At 36.9% G+C, this 20,043-nt stretch overlaps 1 protein-coding gene across 3 annotated transcripts in view; it reads right to left on the bottom strand.

The window, feature by feature from the left end:
* The window catches only part of EPHA6 (EPH receptor A6), a 372,264-nt gene that overhangs the window by 193,472 nt on the left and 158,749 nt on the right, over positions 1–20,043 (bottom strand). For all 3 annotated transcript variants that reach the window (XM_066571876.1, XM_066571877.1, XM_066571878.1), the window contains exon 4: positions 4,463–4,618. In XM_066571876.1, the coding sequence (XP_066427973.1) occupies positions 4,463–4,618 (156 nt within the window). The remainder of the gene's footprint in view (positions 1–4,462; positions 4,619–20,043) is intronic.

Raw genomic sequence — 20,043 nt, 5'->3', positions numbered from 1 at the left:
TTTTATGCGAAAGAATAAAATACAGTTCAGATGAATGAGCATTATAAAAACATGCAGCTCTTCTGCTGAGATGGAACTCAGCCAGAGTGTGAGTAATGGCTTTTGCTTCATTTACAAACTACACTGAGGAAGTATTTTGACACTTGCTGTGGAGGAGACTGGCGTGGATATCTTATGGTGAAGCAGGTCTGCTCTGAAAGCAACAGAGCTGAGTTTGTGCCTCATGCAGTGCTTTGCACCTCATCTTGTTTTATGCATTCTCTTCCTCTCTGAAGGCAAAGTGCATCTTCCTGTGTACGGAAGGAAGAGGAACAAACCCAGCACTGCAGAAGGCTGGTGAGGGCAATGCAGTATTTACACACTTGAGAGTGAAGACTGACTGGAAAACAAATTGTTACTGTTTAAGTAAGAACTGTCCATTATACACTATTGGACTCTTAGAATTTCATGTCATTTGACTTCTGAAGTTACAGCAAAAGGGCAAAGATTAACCATCACCTTAGGATACTCAGAATCAGCATCTGGCTGTGCCCCTTGAGTTCATAATTGTGTTTTGATATCTATATATGTAGCATGGATAAATGGTGTCACTTGATGTGGAATTACATTTTTCCCTTTTCACTTATTCTTTTCCCATGAGGCAGGCAGGAAGAATGGAAGCCAACGACTGCAAACCAATATCCCAAGTCTGAGCATAATGCTAAATTACAAAAAAGTGTGTGTATATATATAACAATAGAGGCAGTAAAGACTTCAAGTCTATTGCCTGATTTTGCTGCTGAAATTCAGTGTTGACTTAAAAATACAGGATATACTTTGTGGCAGAAGTTATTGAACAGAGCATAAGTTTTTCAGGCTCAAATTGTTTAAGAATAACATTAAAGAGAGGAATTCAGACAACTCAGACTACCAACATAAGCCTGCCTGACCTTGAAAAGATGGATCAATTCATCCAATTACTTTATAGTGGGAAATGTTAGACTTTATGTACAGAGTAATCAGACAGAGGATTAGATATGATGCTATTTGTTGCTCACAGTGTATGCAGAGATTGCTGATAGAGTACTTGCATATGGCAAAGAAATACAATAAGAAGGAAAAGTAGCAGTGAGAGATTGATAAGAAGTGTAAGTCAAATGAAAAGAGCCTAGGAGAAGGAGATTAACAATATATTCTAATGTAATTTTCACTCCTCTTACTGAAATTAGATTTCTATTATGGTGTTCTGCAAAGTGAACACTCTCTTCTACGAAATGCAGCTACATAAAGTAAAAATGGGAGCTGTACAATTTTTTAAAAGCACACAGTTCTTTCATAGAATTAATCAAAGTGGATTTGAAGCTCATCTAGAAAGAAGTGGATGCCTGTCTTAAATCAAGGCGTTTTTTTTCCCAATAACGCTGCAATGCAAGTTTCTCAGTACTGAGGGAGTGCTCTGGAGTGAGGAATACTGCCTAACCCCATACTGCCTAACCCAACACAGGAATGAAAAGAGAAAACAAAGGATCTGTCTTAAGCATATTACCTTGCAGGACATGGGGGAGAAAATAAAATTGGCATCAATAAGTCAGTCAAAATGTTTGAACATGAAGACATTTGTAAGGGGAATCCACTATTCATTCTGTGTTTCATTTAAGAATATGTCTCCCCTCAAAGGTCCCAAGAAAAGTTTCTGTTTCTTATGTCATGTTTCATTTGTCAAGATAGAAATCTGAAAATGAATATGGAAAATGCAGATCTTTCCCAAAAGGGGTTCTTTAAAAATGGCATTTCATTTCTGCACAGCATTTTCTGTCTATTTAGTCAAAGTTCCTAATTTTCTTAAAACTTGTCAACTCCTTTTTTTAATAGTAAAAACATGACACAATCTAAATTCCACTCATATCTGTTTCTTTGTTTATTTAATTTAAATTAGCCACATCTGCACAGATCTACCAAAAGCAGTGAGGTTGTATTTATGACAGAAACATAATTTTAATAACTGAGAGAATAATTTGAAAGCAGTGGGGCTAAAGATATCACTTAGGGAATAATTTGGCCTGAAGACTCTCCATTACTGCTGACGTGGAAGGTAAGAACATAGTCTGCCTGTCAAGAGCTTCAGTGTCATTAGCAGAGCTAACAATTAGTGAAATAATCATCATTTTGGGTGTAAGATGAATTCATCTGCTGTGCCAATCAATGAAGTACCAATACCTAGCAGCCTAGGCTGAGGACACAGTGCATGGTGGCACTGAACCAAGAAACCAGAATGTGCTTCACTGTCTCCTTTAGTTCTTCCTTCTCCCAAACTGAGGTGAGATGAGGCACTGATATCCTGTTGTGGCTGATTTTTGCCCTGCCTCAACTCAGTTACTTTAGCTGACATCCTCAGCAGGAATGTGGAGGTCTGGCACCAAGTTTCTCCTGACAATTTTCACCCAAAGCAGCTCTCTGCACTCACATTTGTTAAGAAATCAGCAGGGTGTTGAGGTAACTGCACTCTGATGCCACAGGGCTCTCATGCTCCTCCTTGCCTTATCAACATATCAGGGTATCAGGGCTTATAATTGTGCCCTGAAAGATAATTATGGAATCATAATGCCACATTTTAGTAATTTTTTCAAAGAACTCTTTTGATGAAAAATCAATGATTTATAAATAATATGGAACCACATCTGCATCATGTATGGTGCAACCCTCTTCCCAAGCATGAAAGTGTCAAGAACACCCGGGATGTTTTGGCTCTGGGAGTAAGATTTTAATGGCCTGTGTTTGAGGCATTGATTTGAGTGGAATTATTTGTAATCACCGTTTTCCTGTGGGAAGCCTGAAAGGATGCTGTTTACTCCCTCACACACTTCATGCAAAATGCCAGGCCTATGTGCTCTACTCCAGAGTGAGCTGGGACTGGGGACACTCCCTGAACCCTGAGTCCCTGAGGTATCCAGAGGCTGAGACTTACCTTTCCCTGGAAAACCCTCTGCCTTGGGTCTGAAGAATGCCATTTTTAGTGACCATCACCCTCATGAAATGGATGGACAATGTCTTGGTTTTGGTCATGACCTCAGTGCCTATGAATTTGTAAATCAGCTTTAAATTATCAGGTCTATTCTAAATTTGCCCAGTCCAGTGTAATTGGAAAAAGGAGAATGAGCAGAGGAAGTAGGTCAATTCAGTCAGCTCAGTTATTTTTTCATGATGCTGCATAAAACATCCCAAAATGCAGCTATGCACTGATGGTTATTGCAACAGCACTTTGTCTTCAGGGCTTTATCTCTTAAAAATTTTGTATACTTAATCTGTCAAAATACTTCATTAATTGAACATGTTCGTTTTTTAGAATTCTCTTAATTGTGGCACAAAAAGTACCAAGATCAAATCCTCCACCAAAAGAATGAATAAAGTGTTATACCAAAAACTGGGTGCCTTAGAGGATTCTGCAAAGTCTTTAATCACTTTTAATTAATAAGTGATTTTAATGGCCTATTAAAATATAGTATTGTACACACAGCTTTTAAAATACTGCTGTTTGTTCCAGTTTTGAGATTAAACAGATATAGTTGCTTTAAAATCAATAAATTAATCCCAGTGAGTAATGAACCTTGAATGGAAATCTATAAGAAACATTTTATAAAGTGGTAAGAAAACTTATGCTGTGTACTTCTAGACATAAAACCATTGATCAAAGTAATAAAAATCTATTCTCAGAATTTCTGCCCCCAGAATGGAGGACATCAGGCTTATATGAGGGACAAATATAAGTTAGTCAAAAATCACAAAATTATGTATTCTAAAATTCATCAAATAAACCCTAATGAATTTTAATTATCACAGTTGCAGAAGAGGGAATAACTGTTAAAAGAAGGTGATGGTGCAAGAGCTTTAAATTATATCTCATCCTGATTTGATTTTTTTTTCCTTTCTAAAAATTATTTTCTTGTCTTTTTTAGAGCATTTAGTTTTTATTCGATTGTGTGGGGATATTTGTCTTATACTTTTCTTTTAAATCTGAGGAGACAGCAGAGCATGTTATATCAGTTTTTTTTTCTTTACATGACTCCAGCTTTTTAAAAGTTTTTGGACCAGCAAATTTTTGAGTATATAAAATGCACATTACTGGTAGTGAAATCACCAATATTGTTATCTACATTACAACAATTACACTTTCTCCTATTACATCTCAGAATGTTCCAAGTCAAAAGTCACCAAACTAAGTTCAAACAAGTTCAAAAGTCACCAAACTAAGAAACCTGTATGTTTACAGTTATCTAGACACTAAACAGAAATATGCCATTTGAATCTTGATTTTAAGTCTCTTTTGATAACAGGAATGGAATTCTTAACAAACTCATAGATTTGGTTTTTTTTTTTTCCTGTTGTTGTTTGTTTTTTGTTTGGTTTTTTGTTTGTTTGTTTTTTAAATACAAAACCAAATAAAGGAGGCAACAGAATTGCCAACACTGGTAATGATCAGACTTACGGGTACATGCCATAGTTGGTGGGTCCTTCTCAGCTCTGAAATAACCTTTCTCACACTGACACACAGAAGTTGCTTCTATATGAGTCAAACTGTGTGGAGGGCACTTGGAGCACTTCACATTTCCAGCAAATGCTTTATAGAATCCAGGCCTGCAAGCTGCAAAGTAAGAAGATAAGTTTCATTAATAGAAGAACATTTTGGTCATAAATAAAATCTGTTCCAAGCAGTAATAATGGTGCTTCTTTCCTTTCCAATCTAGATATAGATGCTTTGATGATACAATTCTTGACATTTTTTATTTTGGCATATGGACTTAAAAGAATAAAAAGAATCTGTTCTTGGTATATAATAGGGAAGTTAAGAATAGTTAAGATAGATAATTTCCCAATTTTTAGTCAGTCCTCAGTGCTGCTTGAAATTGTCTCTAAATGACTTCACTACTATCACTAAACATTATTTATGTTTTATCTACATGTATTAACCAAGCAGAGTGAGATAACTTCTATATCTGCCAGAGCTGTTATTATGGCTTCCTTACTGAAGTAATGGACAACTTGCAATACCTAAAATATTTACCCCCACAACTCCTTGATGAGACAGGGATGGTATCCCCAAATATTTATGGCTGGTCTGACTTGCCTACAGTGCCCCAAAAAACCTCTGACAGCAGGGCCCCATCAGCTGGTCCCTGTTGGCATGAGAGGCTGGAGGATGAGGAAGGGAAGAAGGAAGAGATGAAGGAAGGAGATACTGATACCATCCAGCACAAATATGCACAACCCTCCTGACTGGGTTAGGAAACAGCCTGGAGAGCAGCCAGCCTTGGGACAGGGAATGTTGGGATGCTCAGAGCTCATCACTCCCCCAGTTACTGGGAGCTGGAGTCCCTGCTGTTCCTAACCACAGCACAAGCCTTTTTTTGCTGGCCTTTAAAGCAGAAACGAGTAATTTAAAAAAATCTTATCCCAGATCTCTCAGGCCTGCATTCTGAGATATTATTTTAAAATCATCCTCAGACTTCATCACACACATTTAAACAAAGATTTCTTTCTTTTCCTGCCAGCTACCACATTTGCACATGCCAAGCATGTATTGCAGTTTCTGTCTTCTGGCTTCCGCATATGCAAACATTAAAAATTAAAGAGCAACTCAGACATGTGCAGATTTTACAGGCTCCTTTTCCTCTTAACTCCTCCAGCAGTACAATGGAAACCAGCACTATAAATATAATTTTGAGGTTCCGTGTGGCTTTTTCTCTCTTCAAGACTATTTTCTTTACACTGCTGGAGGAAATGGGCAGTACCTCCTTTTCTTGTAATAAGATACAAAAAGATTTAAAATTAGGTGTTTCTAAAAAGTACCTCAAAGTATACATTTAATGGATTCAGTGTCAGTTCATATTAATTGAGTTATTAAGAAGTATCAACTCATAGATAACATATACAGGATCAGTTTTTCTTCTGATTCTGAAGGCCTTTCTTGATATAAAAGCAGTTTCAGTAGTAGCTGAATGAAAAGGAGTAAGATGACACTGAAAAAGATAACACTTGATTGCCTCTCAGAACCCAAGAGCCAATTTTTCAAATGCAATTTCAAGAGCTTAATTTTGACCCAGCAATTTCAGCAGTTCTCCTCCCAGTGTGCCGTTCTGACTTTGCTGAATAGACATTAGAGAGGTATCCTGCCCTGCTGTCACTGACTGGGAAAAAAAAAAAGGATTTCTGGTGTTAGAGATAAAAAGGGTGGGAACAGCAGGGATTTTCCCCTAGGAAGTAGGCTACTGGTCTGATGCAATTGTGATTATAGTGAGTGGCAATTTTCCACTGATTGGAAAGGCAGCAGGTTTGGTGCAGGGAAGAAGGCAGCACTGCAGACACATGCTGACTCCTCTCAGCTGTGCTGGAAGGAAAAGAGGAGGTAAGGCAAAATTGGGGGAAGGGTGTTGTGCTTCCCTGCTCCTTCCTCATCTTCTCATGTTCAAATCCTGCTCTGATAAATATTAAATTCTTGCTTTATTTCACATGCTATGCTTGTGACTCAAGAGCTGACAATTCAAAATTACAGTTTCATTTAAAGCAAAATGAGTGCTCTTTAAAATCCTTATTACTTCTGAAATTCATGTCTGTCAGCTCTGAAATCATTGCTTCTACTCTTCTGTCCACCAGACAAGAAATTATTTGGATCAAAAGAAACACACGTCTCTTTCAAGAGCAATATTTTGTATAAAATTCAAGAACTTCACTATTGCAAAATAAAACCCAAGGAGAAGATTTATTTCTAATTAAAACAAAACCTAAATGTTTTATTCTGAAATGGTAGTCTCTATCGTATTAAAAGCAATTATGTTTTTGACATGGTAAGTCTTTTAAAAGAAAGCAGATACATACTCATGGAAAAGGTGGAGGGGAAAAATAAATGGATTAAGTGGGATCATTTTACTTCTTCTGAAGTCAACTCAAGTACATCTATCCCTTAAGTCAAGTATGTATCAAATTCTGTGGCAGAGAAACTACAGGGATACCAGGGAAGCCTTTAATTGAGAAGTTTACAAAGGTATTAACAACTACTCCTCACCCAAATGCAGAATCTCACAATTATGATTATTGATACTTCCAAATAAAAAACAGCACTTCATAAACAAGATAAAAGAACACAAGCTGAAAGCCCCAAAATGATCACAAGCTTGGGAAAACTCATCCCTCTGGATAACTCAGAGCTGACTACCAGCATTCATGGTGGAAGAAAACAAATTGTTACTGTGTCAAAGTCAAGGAATATGCAGCCACAGTCTGAAATACAGCACTTCAGCTGCTGTACATATCTAAGCTTAGACTCTGCTAACAATCATTGTGTTTCAGTGGCAAATTAATCAAAATAATTACTAAATTTACAATTTTCCACAGAAAATCTACAAATTATTTCTAGATGACTACTAAAAAAAAAAAATTTGTTTTATTTGTTTTTATCTGTGTTACCACAGAGTATTTTTTCTACCTTCCAAATCACTGGGTGACATCTTGTTTCCCCTAATGTTTTCTACCAGAGGTGACTTTGTGAGTTACTGATTAGAGAAGCTGTATGAAATGCGACTTTTGTAAAGCCTGGGGAAAGACGCTACATTGTCTTAAAGGTTCAGTAATTAGCAGGGTATCTGAATGAACAATTCAAAGACACTACAGGTTTCTCCAACGAAATATGAGCAACTTGGCAGAGAAACACTGATAATTTAATTGGCTTAATAAAAGATAACACATCCATAAATGTGCTTTGCTGCAGCTTCATCAGGATTTGACTGTGAGTTTTGGAAATTACAGAAGTTTTCTAACTAATAGAATTTTCCTTATTTAATGTCGAATAGATGGGATTTAGTTTTGTTTGTTTACTCCATGGCCACCTGAGAGTCTTTTGAATTGCCCAGTCCAGTAAATAAGGCCATGGCTCCATCACTCCAAAACACAGCCGAGGGCTCTGTTGTGCAAGAGTCTTTACTGCTTGAGGCTGTTACAGCCATTAAGTTCTTCCCCAGCCTCAGGGGTGTATAATATATAGACACAAAACCCAGAAAAGAAAAATGCAGCGGTCATCTGACTGGCCATAAAATCTTGTTCCCTAAAAAAACCAAAAGCAGCCTTTTCACTGCTCTGTGGGAGCACATAATTGTCTAAGATTCCAGTTTTTAGTAGTTTCAGTTTCATAACATCTGAATTGACCAATACAGTATTAGTTAAAGGTGAGTCCAAATGAAACTTAGGAACAACTTTTAGGCATGTCTGACACTGTTGGTCTGTGGGTGGGAAGGTATTTGTCATGAAAATGGATTTTTTATAGCTTGCTGAGAACTCATCAATCAAATTAAATCAAAGAAGACTCTGTTGTCATTTACAATAATGGCAACCATCAGTAGCTGTGGAAGAGGTGTTTTAATCTTTCTGAATCACACACTTTATTATGCATTTCCACCTCATATATTTTTTTATCCTTGCTTTACTGGATCCCACTAATGTCCTGTGAGACTGGTATCTTTCATATTTGTTATATTCTGAATTATCTCAATTTTGAAGTCGTCTTATCCCTCTTCCATCTGCTCACTTTATAAAAAGGGCAATCCAATGAGGCCTGTTCCATTCTACCACTGTGCAGAAAGAACTATGATAATACTTTAACCAATTTATACTTTAGTAGAAGTGTCTAGAAAAGATAGAAAAGAACATGAAAAAGTAATGCAATGAAAGTTGGATGCTCTATATTAAAAAAGGCAGAATACAATCAAAAAATCAAGATTAGGATATTACAGAATTATTACAATAAAGCTATGAGGACAACCTTTGATTGTGACTACTGTCTGGTTAAATAATCTCATTTTTCTCACATGATTCTTGTTTTATTCAGGTCATAAATGGACTGTGAGGGGGCTTCACTTTGAGTTGTGTTCAAACTGATAGTGGGACTGTGCAGCATGAGTTGCTAGAAACCTGATGAAGAATCCAGTGGAGGAAGGCCAGCTGCCACAGATTACAAATTATCAAACATGCTGGTTAGTACAAATTACAAAAATAAAAGACATCGAGAAAACAAAGCTCTAGTTTGATTTAGCTCCTACACAGAGTAAGGATGGGACAGGTGATACTCCTAAAAAACTTAATGACAGAATGAAAAAATTTTGGGGGACAATAGACTGATTTCCCTTTTTCATTTGCAATAAACTTGATAATTAATATTTCTGGGTGTTATGGTGTGCAATTAAATGCATGTGTGTTCATATCAATCTCTTCTCTTGCCAATATCTCTGCTCTCTAATATTTCTATTCTTAGATCTGAGGAACTGATAGGAGCATTACTCCAACCCTTGACTTCAGAGAGGAGCAAGGCAGAGGAGACAAAAAGAGACAGGTATAAGGCTGCTTCTTCAAATAAGACTACATAATGACAATAGGTAAATGAAATTAAATGTTCTTCCTCTTTGTGCTCTTTTTCCCCCCTAGGGACTCTTCTGTCATTCCCACATTTCAATATTCTGTGGAGTTTTTTTAATGAAAATTATTAGAAGAAATGACAAAGGAGATAATTGCCACCTATCAAAGAGTATCTTCAGTTCACATCAGTGCAGTTTTTCTCTGTATAAATCACTAGTTTCAATACAATAACTTGAACAATTATTCAGGTCACATAGCATGGTTTAAAAGAATCTGAGGTTTATCCAAAAAATACATACAGACAAGATATTAATTATATTAAATTTATGACTGCCTGTCATACTAGGTACACTCCAACAGCTCATCAAAGAGCTGGGGGCTGTGCTACACAATCCAGGTAAATCCTCTTCTGCACAGACTCATTTTCGTACTACAAAAACAAACAAACAAAACTCCTAAACAAAACAAAAACGAGCATCCTAAACACTAGAAGGGAATTTAAGAATATGATTCTAAATGCATAAGTACTACTCAAAGAAAGAGATGGAAAATGTCTTCAATCCTGATAAAACTCTTTTTCACTTAATTCCTAGAACCAGGTGAAATATTTTTCTCCCAGACTAATACTGTAAATAAAATTTACTACTACAACAGGTAGATGGTATGTAAGGGTGCTCCACTGAATACAGAATTAGCAAATCAGTGTTCCAATATAATAAATCAATACAAAATTAGCAAAATAGGCAGCTGAAAAGAGATTAATTTCATTGAAATACCAAGCTTTGAAGTCCAGATAAAGACAATATCCAGAAAAAAAACCTGCTCCTAACATAGGCTACACAGTTGCAAAGAGGGGCTGCACCCGTTTCAAAATACCCCTTAAAAGTGTTTTATAAACCATACTCATGAGTCAAAACAGATTTTTCTTAAGAAAAAATTGATATATTGCAACTTACAGAAATTTTGTGTGTTTTTATTTCCTTCCTAAAGTCTCACAGCAGTGCCAAGTGACAAAAATGGCTGCAAGACTGAGGTGCTTTATCGGTGATGGAAGAAGAGAGACAAAACCAACAGGATGCACCTTCACTGATTTGTGCTGCTGACTCTGAAGTCCAATAAATTGGTTGAGGTGGTAACTACAAATACTCAAATGCACTGTTCCACACCCAAATTAGTCTTTATCTCTGTTGATATTTTATGGATAGACCCCATAGAAAAACCAATTGCACAATTAAAAAGATTTAATAAACCCTTAAAGGTGACAGTAAAAATACTGTTTTCTACACTGCATAATTTTTAAAGGAGCATCACTGTGTTTTAGGAAGATAGTAAATGAAAGGAATCAGTTAGGCTAATTAGGGCACAGAATAGAAATGGTAATCACGGAACATGACAGCAGAGAAAAAGAAGGCAATAATTTCCTGCAATATATCAGTGCATACTCCTGGGATCAGGAAGGTCTGCAGGAAAAGAATGGAAGGGATAGATCATTACAGCTCCAAGCAGCCATCTCCATCACCTTTAAACAGAAAAGGAGAATTGTAACCCTGAGAACACTTCAGAGCAATGCAGAACTTACTGAGTCCTCAAATCTGTCCACAGTAGCTGTGAAAACTCTCTATTTTAAAGTATAATATCACTAATGCTTTATTTAATTGTTCTTTTTTACTTTTGAATCATTGTTCTATTGTTGACATTAGCTAGAAGGACTTTTGGGGGGAAAGGTAAGGCAGGAGTGTGCTAAGTTTCTCAACACTGTAGTGAATGCAGCAACAAGAAATATCATTTATTGTAACTACAGAACGAACCTGTGTTTGTTGGAATTTCTCTGTATTATTTCAAGAGGAATTAGTGTCCAACTTCTCTTTTCATAGAACCTTTCATGCTCCTGTGTACAGCTGAGGACTAACTTATCAGAAGACACTGCAAACAAGCAATAGATCATACCAAACACTTCTTTCTGCAAGAGGAAAAAATGGTCTGAATAGATCAGACCATTAGCATTTTGGGGCTAATTCCTTTGCACATTATCTATCTCTTCTATCTGTTGGTGAGAACAGTCACAGAATCATCATCTCCTGGTCTGAACATAATAACCAAATGCTAGAAAAATCCCTCCCACTATTAGAAAGCTTTAAAGTGCCTTCATACCAGATCCATGTACAAAAATTGCTCAACTATGGAGAGCAGTGTGTCAATCATATTATATCCTTATTATATATTACATCAAATGCTATCATAGATGTGTTATTCTTCCTCTGTGTCCCTTTTATTGGGACACAGAGGGAGAATAATTCATATTATTATATATCCCCTAAACTGTAGTTTCTGTCCTCCCTCTCCCCATTTTTCCTCCTTCTTCCCCTTTGTATGTGAAACCTTTCTGTTTTCAGCTCTGAATATATGATAAGTAGTTAGTCATGGATTTCTCTTTTTCCTGTGCAGTAACAGCCCCTTGGAATCTGCAGATGCAATTTTTTTCTATCCATAACAAATTAATCTGCTAGCCTGGGTTAATTAATTCCTATGATAACCATTACTCAATTTGCTTTGCATGTGGGAATTTTTTAGTAACCATTTTTTCCTGAGGATGTTTCCACTTTTGCACAAAGACCAAAACTTCCAGCCTGAGTGTTGCTGCAATGATGTTTCGTTGGCTGGCTTTATGTCAGATTGATTTTCTGTGTGAAAATAGTAATTTACCAGAGCTGTTTTCAAATAATTAATGTCACTTAGCTTCATGCCTCCAAAACATTCAAGGTATGCACTGAAATCCTACAAAAGCTCCCCCTGCCATGACTTACTACTGGTAAGCTTTCTAGAGAAGGCAGACGTTGAAGGAATGGAATATTCTTACAGGCAGTTACTAACAATAAAAATCTGAACACCAGTGCAGTCTCTATTTACAAGGTTATAGTTTCTTGTTATGGCCTTATTATAACATTGCAGTTTTTAATGGTTTAAGATCTAAAACTAAATTTTTTTGGGTTCACTGCTTTCACTACAGCAATTATTTTGATAATAGATCAGCTAAAGTAATGCAATTTTTTCTAATCTGTGCAATTATTAATGTAATTAGCAAGATGCAATAGCAATGAGAAAACAATCTAACTCACTTTAAAAATACTTTAAATAATCCAATATTTAAAAGGAGAGGCTTAAAATCATGCTTGCATTTTTAATTATGGTTACCAAGACTGCATATTCAGGTATAGATTTTGAATGTGTGATTTATTTAAGGCCCTGCTTTATTTGCATGTACAAGTCAGGAGTTTGGGCACACAGACAAAATTACTGTAATCACGGGGAATATTTAAATGCCCCAATCCAGACAGGTAATTGTAAAATTGGGTAATTCATATGCAAAAAATGCTGAAATGTTCTTATAAAATCAGGCATTTGGCCTTTGAAATAGAGTCCTTTTGGATGTGTTTGCAGAAAAGCTCACAAGTTTGATTTTTAAAGACACCAAACATGATTAGTGACTCCCAGACTATTTCAGTTCTGACTTACCATTGAAAATAAAGTACTCTCATGCCTCTGTGAGAAGCAAATATAATTTTCTTTTGTATTATCTCTGAATACCCACAAGCTCACAGGCAAATAATCTTGATTATTGAAAATTATTTTCAAGCCATCTTTTTGTCTTCTACGTTACTGTACTCAATTTTATGTAATCTCATTCTATTCTATCATTGTTTTAAGACATAAGAGTAACACAATGTGGTACTTGTGAATAAAAATTCTGTGATTTATGTCAGCAACTAAATCAGTATTCAAATACCTATTTTGCCATGGAACCAACACATAAAATTCTGTAATTAGTTCATTGAAGTTTTCCTTTTCCTCACATCTATGTAGAATTACTTGCAGTACTTAGCCCCAAATTACAGCAACTATTTAATTGTATTTACACAGGTACAGATGACACCAACATTCCTGGGGTTTTCTGTGGGTTGTTTTGGTTTTTAGTTTGTTTGGTTTGGTCAATAAGTAAACATTGCCAACTTCTCCCAACCCATCATCACATTCAGACTAATGTGAATTTCAATGTATAGGCAATACCTTGGTAACTCAAGGAAAAGCTCTCACTACGGTCTCAAATATTCATCTACTGGCCTTCTAGGACAGGAATAAATCCTTTTATGATGCAAATCCAGCCCCATATAAATAAAGTAAAAAATCAGGAAGGTGCCCTTTAGCTGAACAGGTTTCTAATTTGTGTTTCACTGAAGTAATTATGTGGGATAGATCTTCAATCCTTGTGTCTAGAATATTTCACATGATTGATGACAAGAATCAGAGTTAAGTATTTCCACTGAACACACTGATATTTCACAGGAATCTCCCAGAGATGAACCATGACTTTAATATGAATTCTCAAATAATCAGGTTGATATGAAAAATGTTCCCTCCAAAAAGACTTCTAGTATTGATAGAGAAATTTGAGCTTAAGAACATGGGTAAATATTACTATAAAAATATATTAAATCTTCATAAAAGCTGAATCTTTCCTAAAAGTGCTGAAGAAGTACAGAGAGCCTTATTTCTAGTTTTCAACTATACTAAATGCACACTACAGTTTTTAAGTATTTTCCAAATGAAAAAAATAACATTATCCCCATCCTGAAAAATTCCAACCAAAGCCTTAAGCTTAGAGAGGCCAGTGGGACTTATTCAAGATTTTCTAGCAGTTAATTATCCTGACTACAGGTGCCAGGCCCTCACATGCCACAGGCCAGGTGGAGCTGAACCTCTTTAAATGAGGTTCCAAAGACCCCAAAACAGCACCATAAGGTCATCCTACAACTGTTTTTACTTTATTCTTTTTTCCCCACTTTTCTTCACAGTTGCGAACATACAATCAGAGATTTGGCATGAAACTGACCTCTTAACTACAGATTGTTTAGCCAAAAAGTTATTTTTTTAGAAGTTACTAGCATCACCTTAGTAGGACTGTGTGAATATAGTATCCTGCTATTTTTAAGTATGTAAATTCACATGACAGTTTTCATTCTGAAAGAAAAATGTTTAGAGTTTTAAATAGGCACACGTGGTTTTGGTAACATTTCAGGGCAATCACAGAACTAAAAAAAACTGGCAAAAATTATTATATATCATTTTAGATATTTGACCGATGATTAGACATGTCTGGAATAATCCCTCAATCAAAAGAAAAATAAAATTCAGAATTAGGATTACACAGTCCACAGAAATAACAACTACTGATGCTGCTTTGCCATTCCTCATCAGATTGTGAATTTAATTCTGGTAAAGTTTAACTCCATTTCAGCTTTTAAATACTTGATCAGAAGTGCTCAGGACAGAGAGCTTTTGAATTGATAAATATCTCTATCCTAGCTGAGGTGTGGACACATGACAGGAATAAAGACAGCTACAGCTCACTCACTGATCCATGGGCTCTGGTTGTGTCTAAGTCTTCCAGCAGTTAACATTACATTTATTTCTCACCTGGGGGTGGCCCATTGCTTGTATGTGGTCGATTTTCACCTTTTTCCTTCACTTATATTCACGTTTCTCATACTGTGAGCAAAATGACTGCGAGACAAAGGTCAGGAGCTACAATTCTGACAGTAAATGAGACACCGGTGTCTTCATTCAATATTTGGAACTGTAAAATTCAGGAATCTGTGTTCCTCTAAAGAGTAACAATGGACTGTGCATTTGGCACTTTTCTCTAATTTTTTAATAGAAAACTCAAGCGAGACAAACAGCCACTCTCTTAAACTCAGCTACAATAATGTAACTACACTTGACATGAATATTTTCAAACAATAAAAAGCAATATAGCCACAGATGTTTGGTTTAAGAAAACTAGACACGTGATATAGAAATATATACACAAAACTACATTAATTTTATTTGGGAATAAAAAAAATATTTCTAGAGAGCCAGCCACATGAGAAGTGGCTGAGGAAACTGGGGGTGTTCAGCCTGAAGAAAAGGAGGCTCAGGGGAGACCTTTTCACTCTCTACAATCCATGAAAAGAGGCTGTAGCAAGGTGGGGATCAGTCTCCCAGGTAAAATGTGACAGTAAGATGAATTTGATGACCAAAAAACCAAAATGGAGACCTTTCCATTAGGTGATACTTAATGCCCTTTATGTGGTGCAAGAACTTTTGTTATGAAATGTAACATTGCTTAAAATAGAAAGATTACCCTATATTACCTAAGGACAGTAAATAACAATCTTTTTGATTTGTAATTACTACAATGATAAATGTTTTAGGGTTGAACAGAAGCAGAAGCTTAGGTCGAAAATGGAAATCAATATGAAATTAATACATCTCATCTCAGTTATTAATTTGCATCTATACATTTCAAACCTATCACAGCAGATAAAGAGGGGCTTGACTGGTAGTCCAATTAAGAAAGGCACAGGACTGGAGCTACAGGTAATTTCATTTACAAGTATCATTGGTCTGGGAAAACAAATACATCATCTCCAGTATTATTCTTGATATCAGCTCAGGCTACACACCTGTAATATTTCTAATAATTAGGAATTAATTACACCTTCTCTCCATCCTCATCTCCCTTTCCTCCATCATATATTATAAATTCTGTACTTGCAGAATGGATCCTAATCAGTCTCTTCATGTTCTCATAGAGAGGCCACGCATTCAAGGCATACAAACATCCCACAAAGAGGCCTGTCAGGTATATTCCCTGCCACTTTTGAGAATATTTGGATGAAATCAATGACCTCAGATACTTTTTTTTAAGAGAAGGACTTAAGACAGCAATCAAAAGCATAAGAAAAAAAAAAAGGTCAATACAAAGAGGATATCCATGAGTTACTGTGATATAATATTGCTGAAATATAAAATTGTTAACGACCTCTGTTCAGAGGTACATTAAGTGTTAGCCTTCATAGTGCTTCTAGTATCTCCTTCATTATCCCAATTAAATCTTGAAAATTTCATCCCTAATATTACAACTGCTCGTTTATAGACTGCTTTCTACTGCAAAACTGAAGTACACACAATCTTAAAGATGTTTGTGGAATAATGAGATTTGAATCAACTTTGAGACTCCTAATCTTAATTGGCAAGAGGTGTGGGAAGATGGAAAATCTTCTTTCCCTATAATCTAATCAAACTTAGCAGTATCAGCTTCTACAGTGCAACGTCAGCCTTTCCCCTGAGGGGCTGAGCAGAAGGTTAGGAAAAAATTAATTGTAAACATTAATGTAAATACCAAAAGTTCATACTGGTCACGGTAAGTAAGCCACCTCAGCAACATCTGTGCTTTCTCTTGTACTCCCTCACTTGTGTTTTTGGTATTGCTTTCAGCATCCCACCCCAGGAGTCTGAAGCAGGAGCTGTATTTTCCCAAGGGGTGCGTTGAAAATGGAAATGTTTTAATGGGAAGCCCACAAGAACTCAGAAATCAGAACCATTACAAACTCATCTGGTCAAAGCCAAAAACAGGGGGAACTTTAAATTCTGTTCTTAATTCAGAATGAAAATATTTCTGCAAGAGTTTTTAGAAAATATTCTCTGATAGCAGGAAGAGGAAAGAACTCCTGTGGTGGTTGTGACAAACTGGAGTTTAGGGCTGTGCTGATATTGCATTACAGCTGCAACAACCCTCCTCTCCTTGATGCTAATGCTCATCAGGTACATCAACACTCAGGACTCTGGGGAAAGACACAGATTGTCCCTGAGTCCTCATGAGCAGCAGTCACAACCCCCCTCCAGCAAGAGGGAAGCGAGCTCATCTGAATTCCTAAGTGCTCGTTTTGACGTGGGCCATGAAGATAAAGAGTGGGGTTCAGAACAATGTGGCAAATAGGAGGATTCATCCTGGATAATCCCCTCTCATAGCCAGTAACAAAGTCTACAATTAAAGAAGTAACTTGACTTTTCAAAAACAGATAAAAAGAAGGAACTCTCTTCACACCACAAAGAGCAGTAATCCCTTTATGGCTCCTTGAGTCTACATACGCAAGTTTGCCTAGATGTCTAAAAACAGCCTGAAACCGTAAAAAAGATGAAGAGATACTTTTTTGTGTTCTTCTCCACACAGATAAGGTAAGATTCTAAAATCCCCAAGACAATCCCCAAGGCAGGGATGTCTGTTTGCCTACAAAAAAATTTCAATGACTACTAACAGTATCTATCATCTGTCTCTCATCTTTTCTCTAAAACATACAGAAGCAAAGGTGAGATGTTTGATACACAGTGGAGTAAGAAAGCAGCTGGAATTAATTTATGCATAACCAGCCAGACAAGCTGTTGCAGCTGATGGTTATGCATTTTAGCACAGCCTGCTGTTGGCACATTGTTTAAATAAAAAATATGATGCCCACACATTCAAAGCAATGATGGAGAGCTAATGATCAGTTTCACAGCAGTGGGCTGTTGCTTCCTAACTGTTATTTGGACTCATTTTTGATAAGTTAGCGCTGGGTTTTGTTTTATTATTATTTTTTATGCAATATCTCCTTCATTACATGATATCAAGCTGAAGGGAGGGACTTCAGCTAAAGTGCCAAATTGCCATTCTACTGGATAAGCCTGGTATGCCCTAACCAGAAACATGGGATCAAACTGATGTTTCTAGAATATGATGGCCTCTCTAGCTCTCTAGTGGAAAGGCAAAGCTGGCAAGGGTACCCTTAGGGCCAATGTTGGTAGGGCAGCAGCCAGGATATAAAATGCTGTAATAAATGGAACATTATTTCATCAGATGCAATGTGCCATGGCTTCTGTCTTACTTTCACTCGTCTCAGTGCACTAAAATAATTCAAGGGACATGGAGTTACTTTTCTTCTCTCCTTCTCTGCCACATTAAGTTCAAGCAAAGCACACAGAAATTGAACTGACCTGAACAAATGATTGGCGGTTTCTCCTGGGCTTCAAAAGCAAAAAGGTGCTACAGGAAAAATGAAGAGTTTTACTGACTGTAGGCTTTACCCAGAACAGAAAGAAATAGAATTTCTTAGTACTTCTAACTGGAGAAAAACACCTGGCAACTCCCAGCATTTCCTTTATATGAGACAATTTATAGGAACACTTATATGTACATTAAAATGCCCAGCTGTCAAATTGAAGAGGAGGTCCTTTCAGATGGTGATGCACTATATATCAAATGAGAACTATAAACAATAAAAAATATATAATAAAATATTGACCCTCACCCTTAGGAAACCCTAGCCCTTAATTTTGCAACTAGATTGAAACCTGCTGACATTGACTAGAAATTGTTATCACTGATCTAGTAAATGATTGTTAATTTATTGTGAACTTTGAAAAGGTGCTTCCTGTGGCTTAGGTATTCATGGTCGGGAAGGAGGCATTGCACAGAATATTAACTGGGCATTGCTAAGAAAACATCCAACTAGAATTTAACATGGTAAATTGGCGATCAGCCGGATTTTGCTTTCTTCACTGTATGGCAGTATTTTAATTTTATTTTTATTACATAACCTAGTTGTTTTGTGGGGTTTATAACTCATATTTTTAAGCACTATAGTCCAGTTCCGTCCATCTCAATGTGATAATTAGATAGACCATGGTATCACAGAATTCCCTATGACCGAAGTCAGTGCAGGAGCATTGGTGGCTCTTTGAGTGCTCTGTGTTGTTAAGAAAAGATCTTCTGAGACCTGCTCACAAATGAAGCAGAACTAATCAATCCCTCTTGGACAAGCTGATTACCTGGAAATCAGTCAGGGAGCTTGTTCTGTTGGCCTACAGGATCTGAGCAAAGACTAAATGTAACTTCCAGCAGAAGTAGCACAGAAAGCACATCTATCAGGCAAATATCTGTAACACAGATACAGCGAGCACTGGAGCACAGAATTTCTTGTTACTGTCCCAAAATACTCTGCTGTGACATGGAAAGCACAGACATTCCCATTCCATCAGTCAGCGTCTCACAGCAACTAATTTTCCCCCAGTGATCAGGAAGCTCAGAGCACTCTTTCATCAACACACAGGGAACTGAACTAGGTCCTGGTGCAGAACACTTTGCCCTTCTGCTAATGCAGTTTGTGTTTCAGATTCTATTTGTGACAAGCTTTGAATTCTGTTTGGGTTTAACATGGCGTTACAGCTGCTGGGTGCCTCACTCTGTTACTGCCAGGTCCAGAGATAGCACAACCTGGGAAAGGAAAACAAGTGCCTGCAGCAACTGATTGACAGGCCTGAAACACCTGGGAGAAGACCATCACACAAGAAATAATGGCTTAGAGAAAAACAAATTAGGATCTGATTTATATTCCAGGAGACATTTTATTGCCTGCCATTCTCCATCCCACTGAAATATTGTGATGGATTAGGGTGACAGAAGAGAATTGCTAGGTGCTGGTAGTGACAATTTGAACGACAAGGTGAAGGAAACACACCATGCTCTGCCTCTCCCCAGAACATGGTGAGCTTATTGTGGAGGGAATACAGCCCATTAGTCACTGGAGACACCTCAAGGTGTGTTGTTCCTCTGTACATTCACACTGTAGGCATCTCTCACACCCAATTCTGGTGAAGTTTAAGGTCTGTATTCTAAGGTCAAACACTAAGAGGGAATTGAAGACTGAAAGCATTCCCAATAGCACTAGGAAATAACCATAGTAAGATCTTTCATTTGATACCAACCTCCCCAAATTTACTGAAAACATCTAGAGCCATAAGAGCAGAGAT

The sequence above is a fragment of the Molothrus aeneus genome, chromosome 2 (genome assembly GCF_037042795.1).
Source record: "Molothrus aeneus isolate 106 chromosome 2, BPBGC_Maene_1.0, whole genome shotgun sequence".
Taxonomy (NCBI): Eukaryota; Metazoa; Chordata; class Aves; order Passeriformes; family Icteridae; genus Molothrus; species Molothrus aeneus.
The sequence above is the reverse complement of the archived record's forward strand: the minus strand, read 5'-3'. Positions and strand labels throughout refer to the sequence as shown.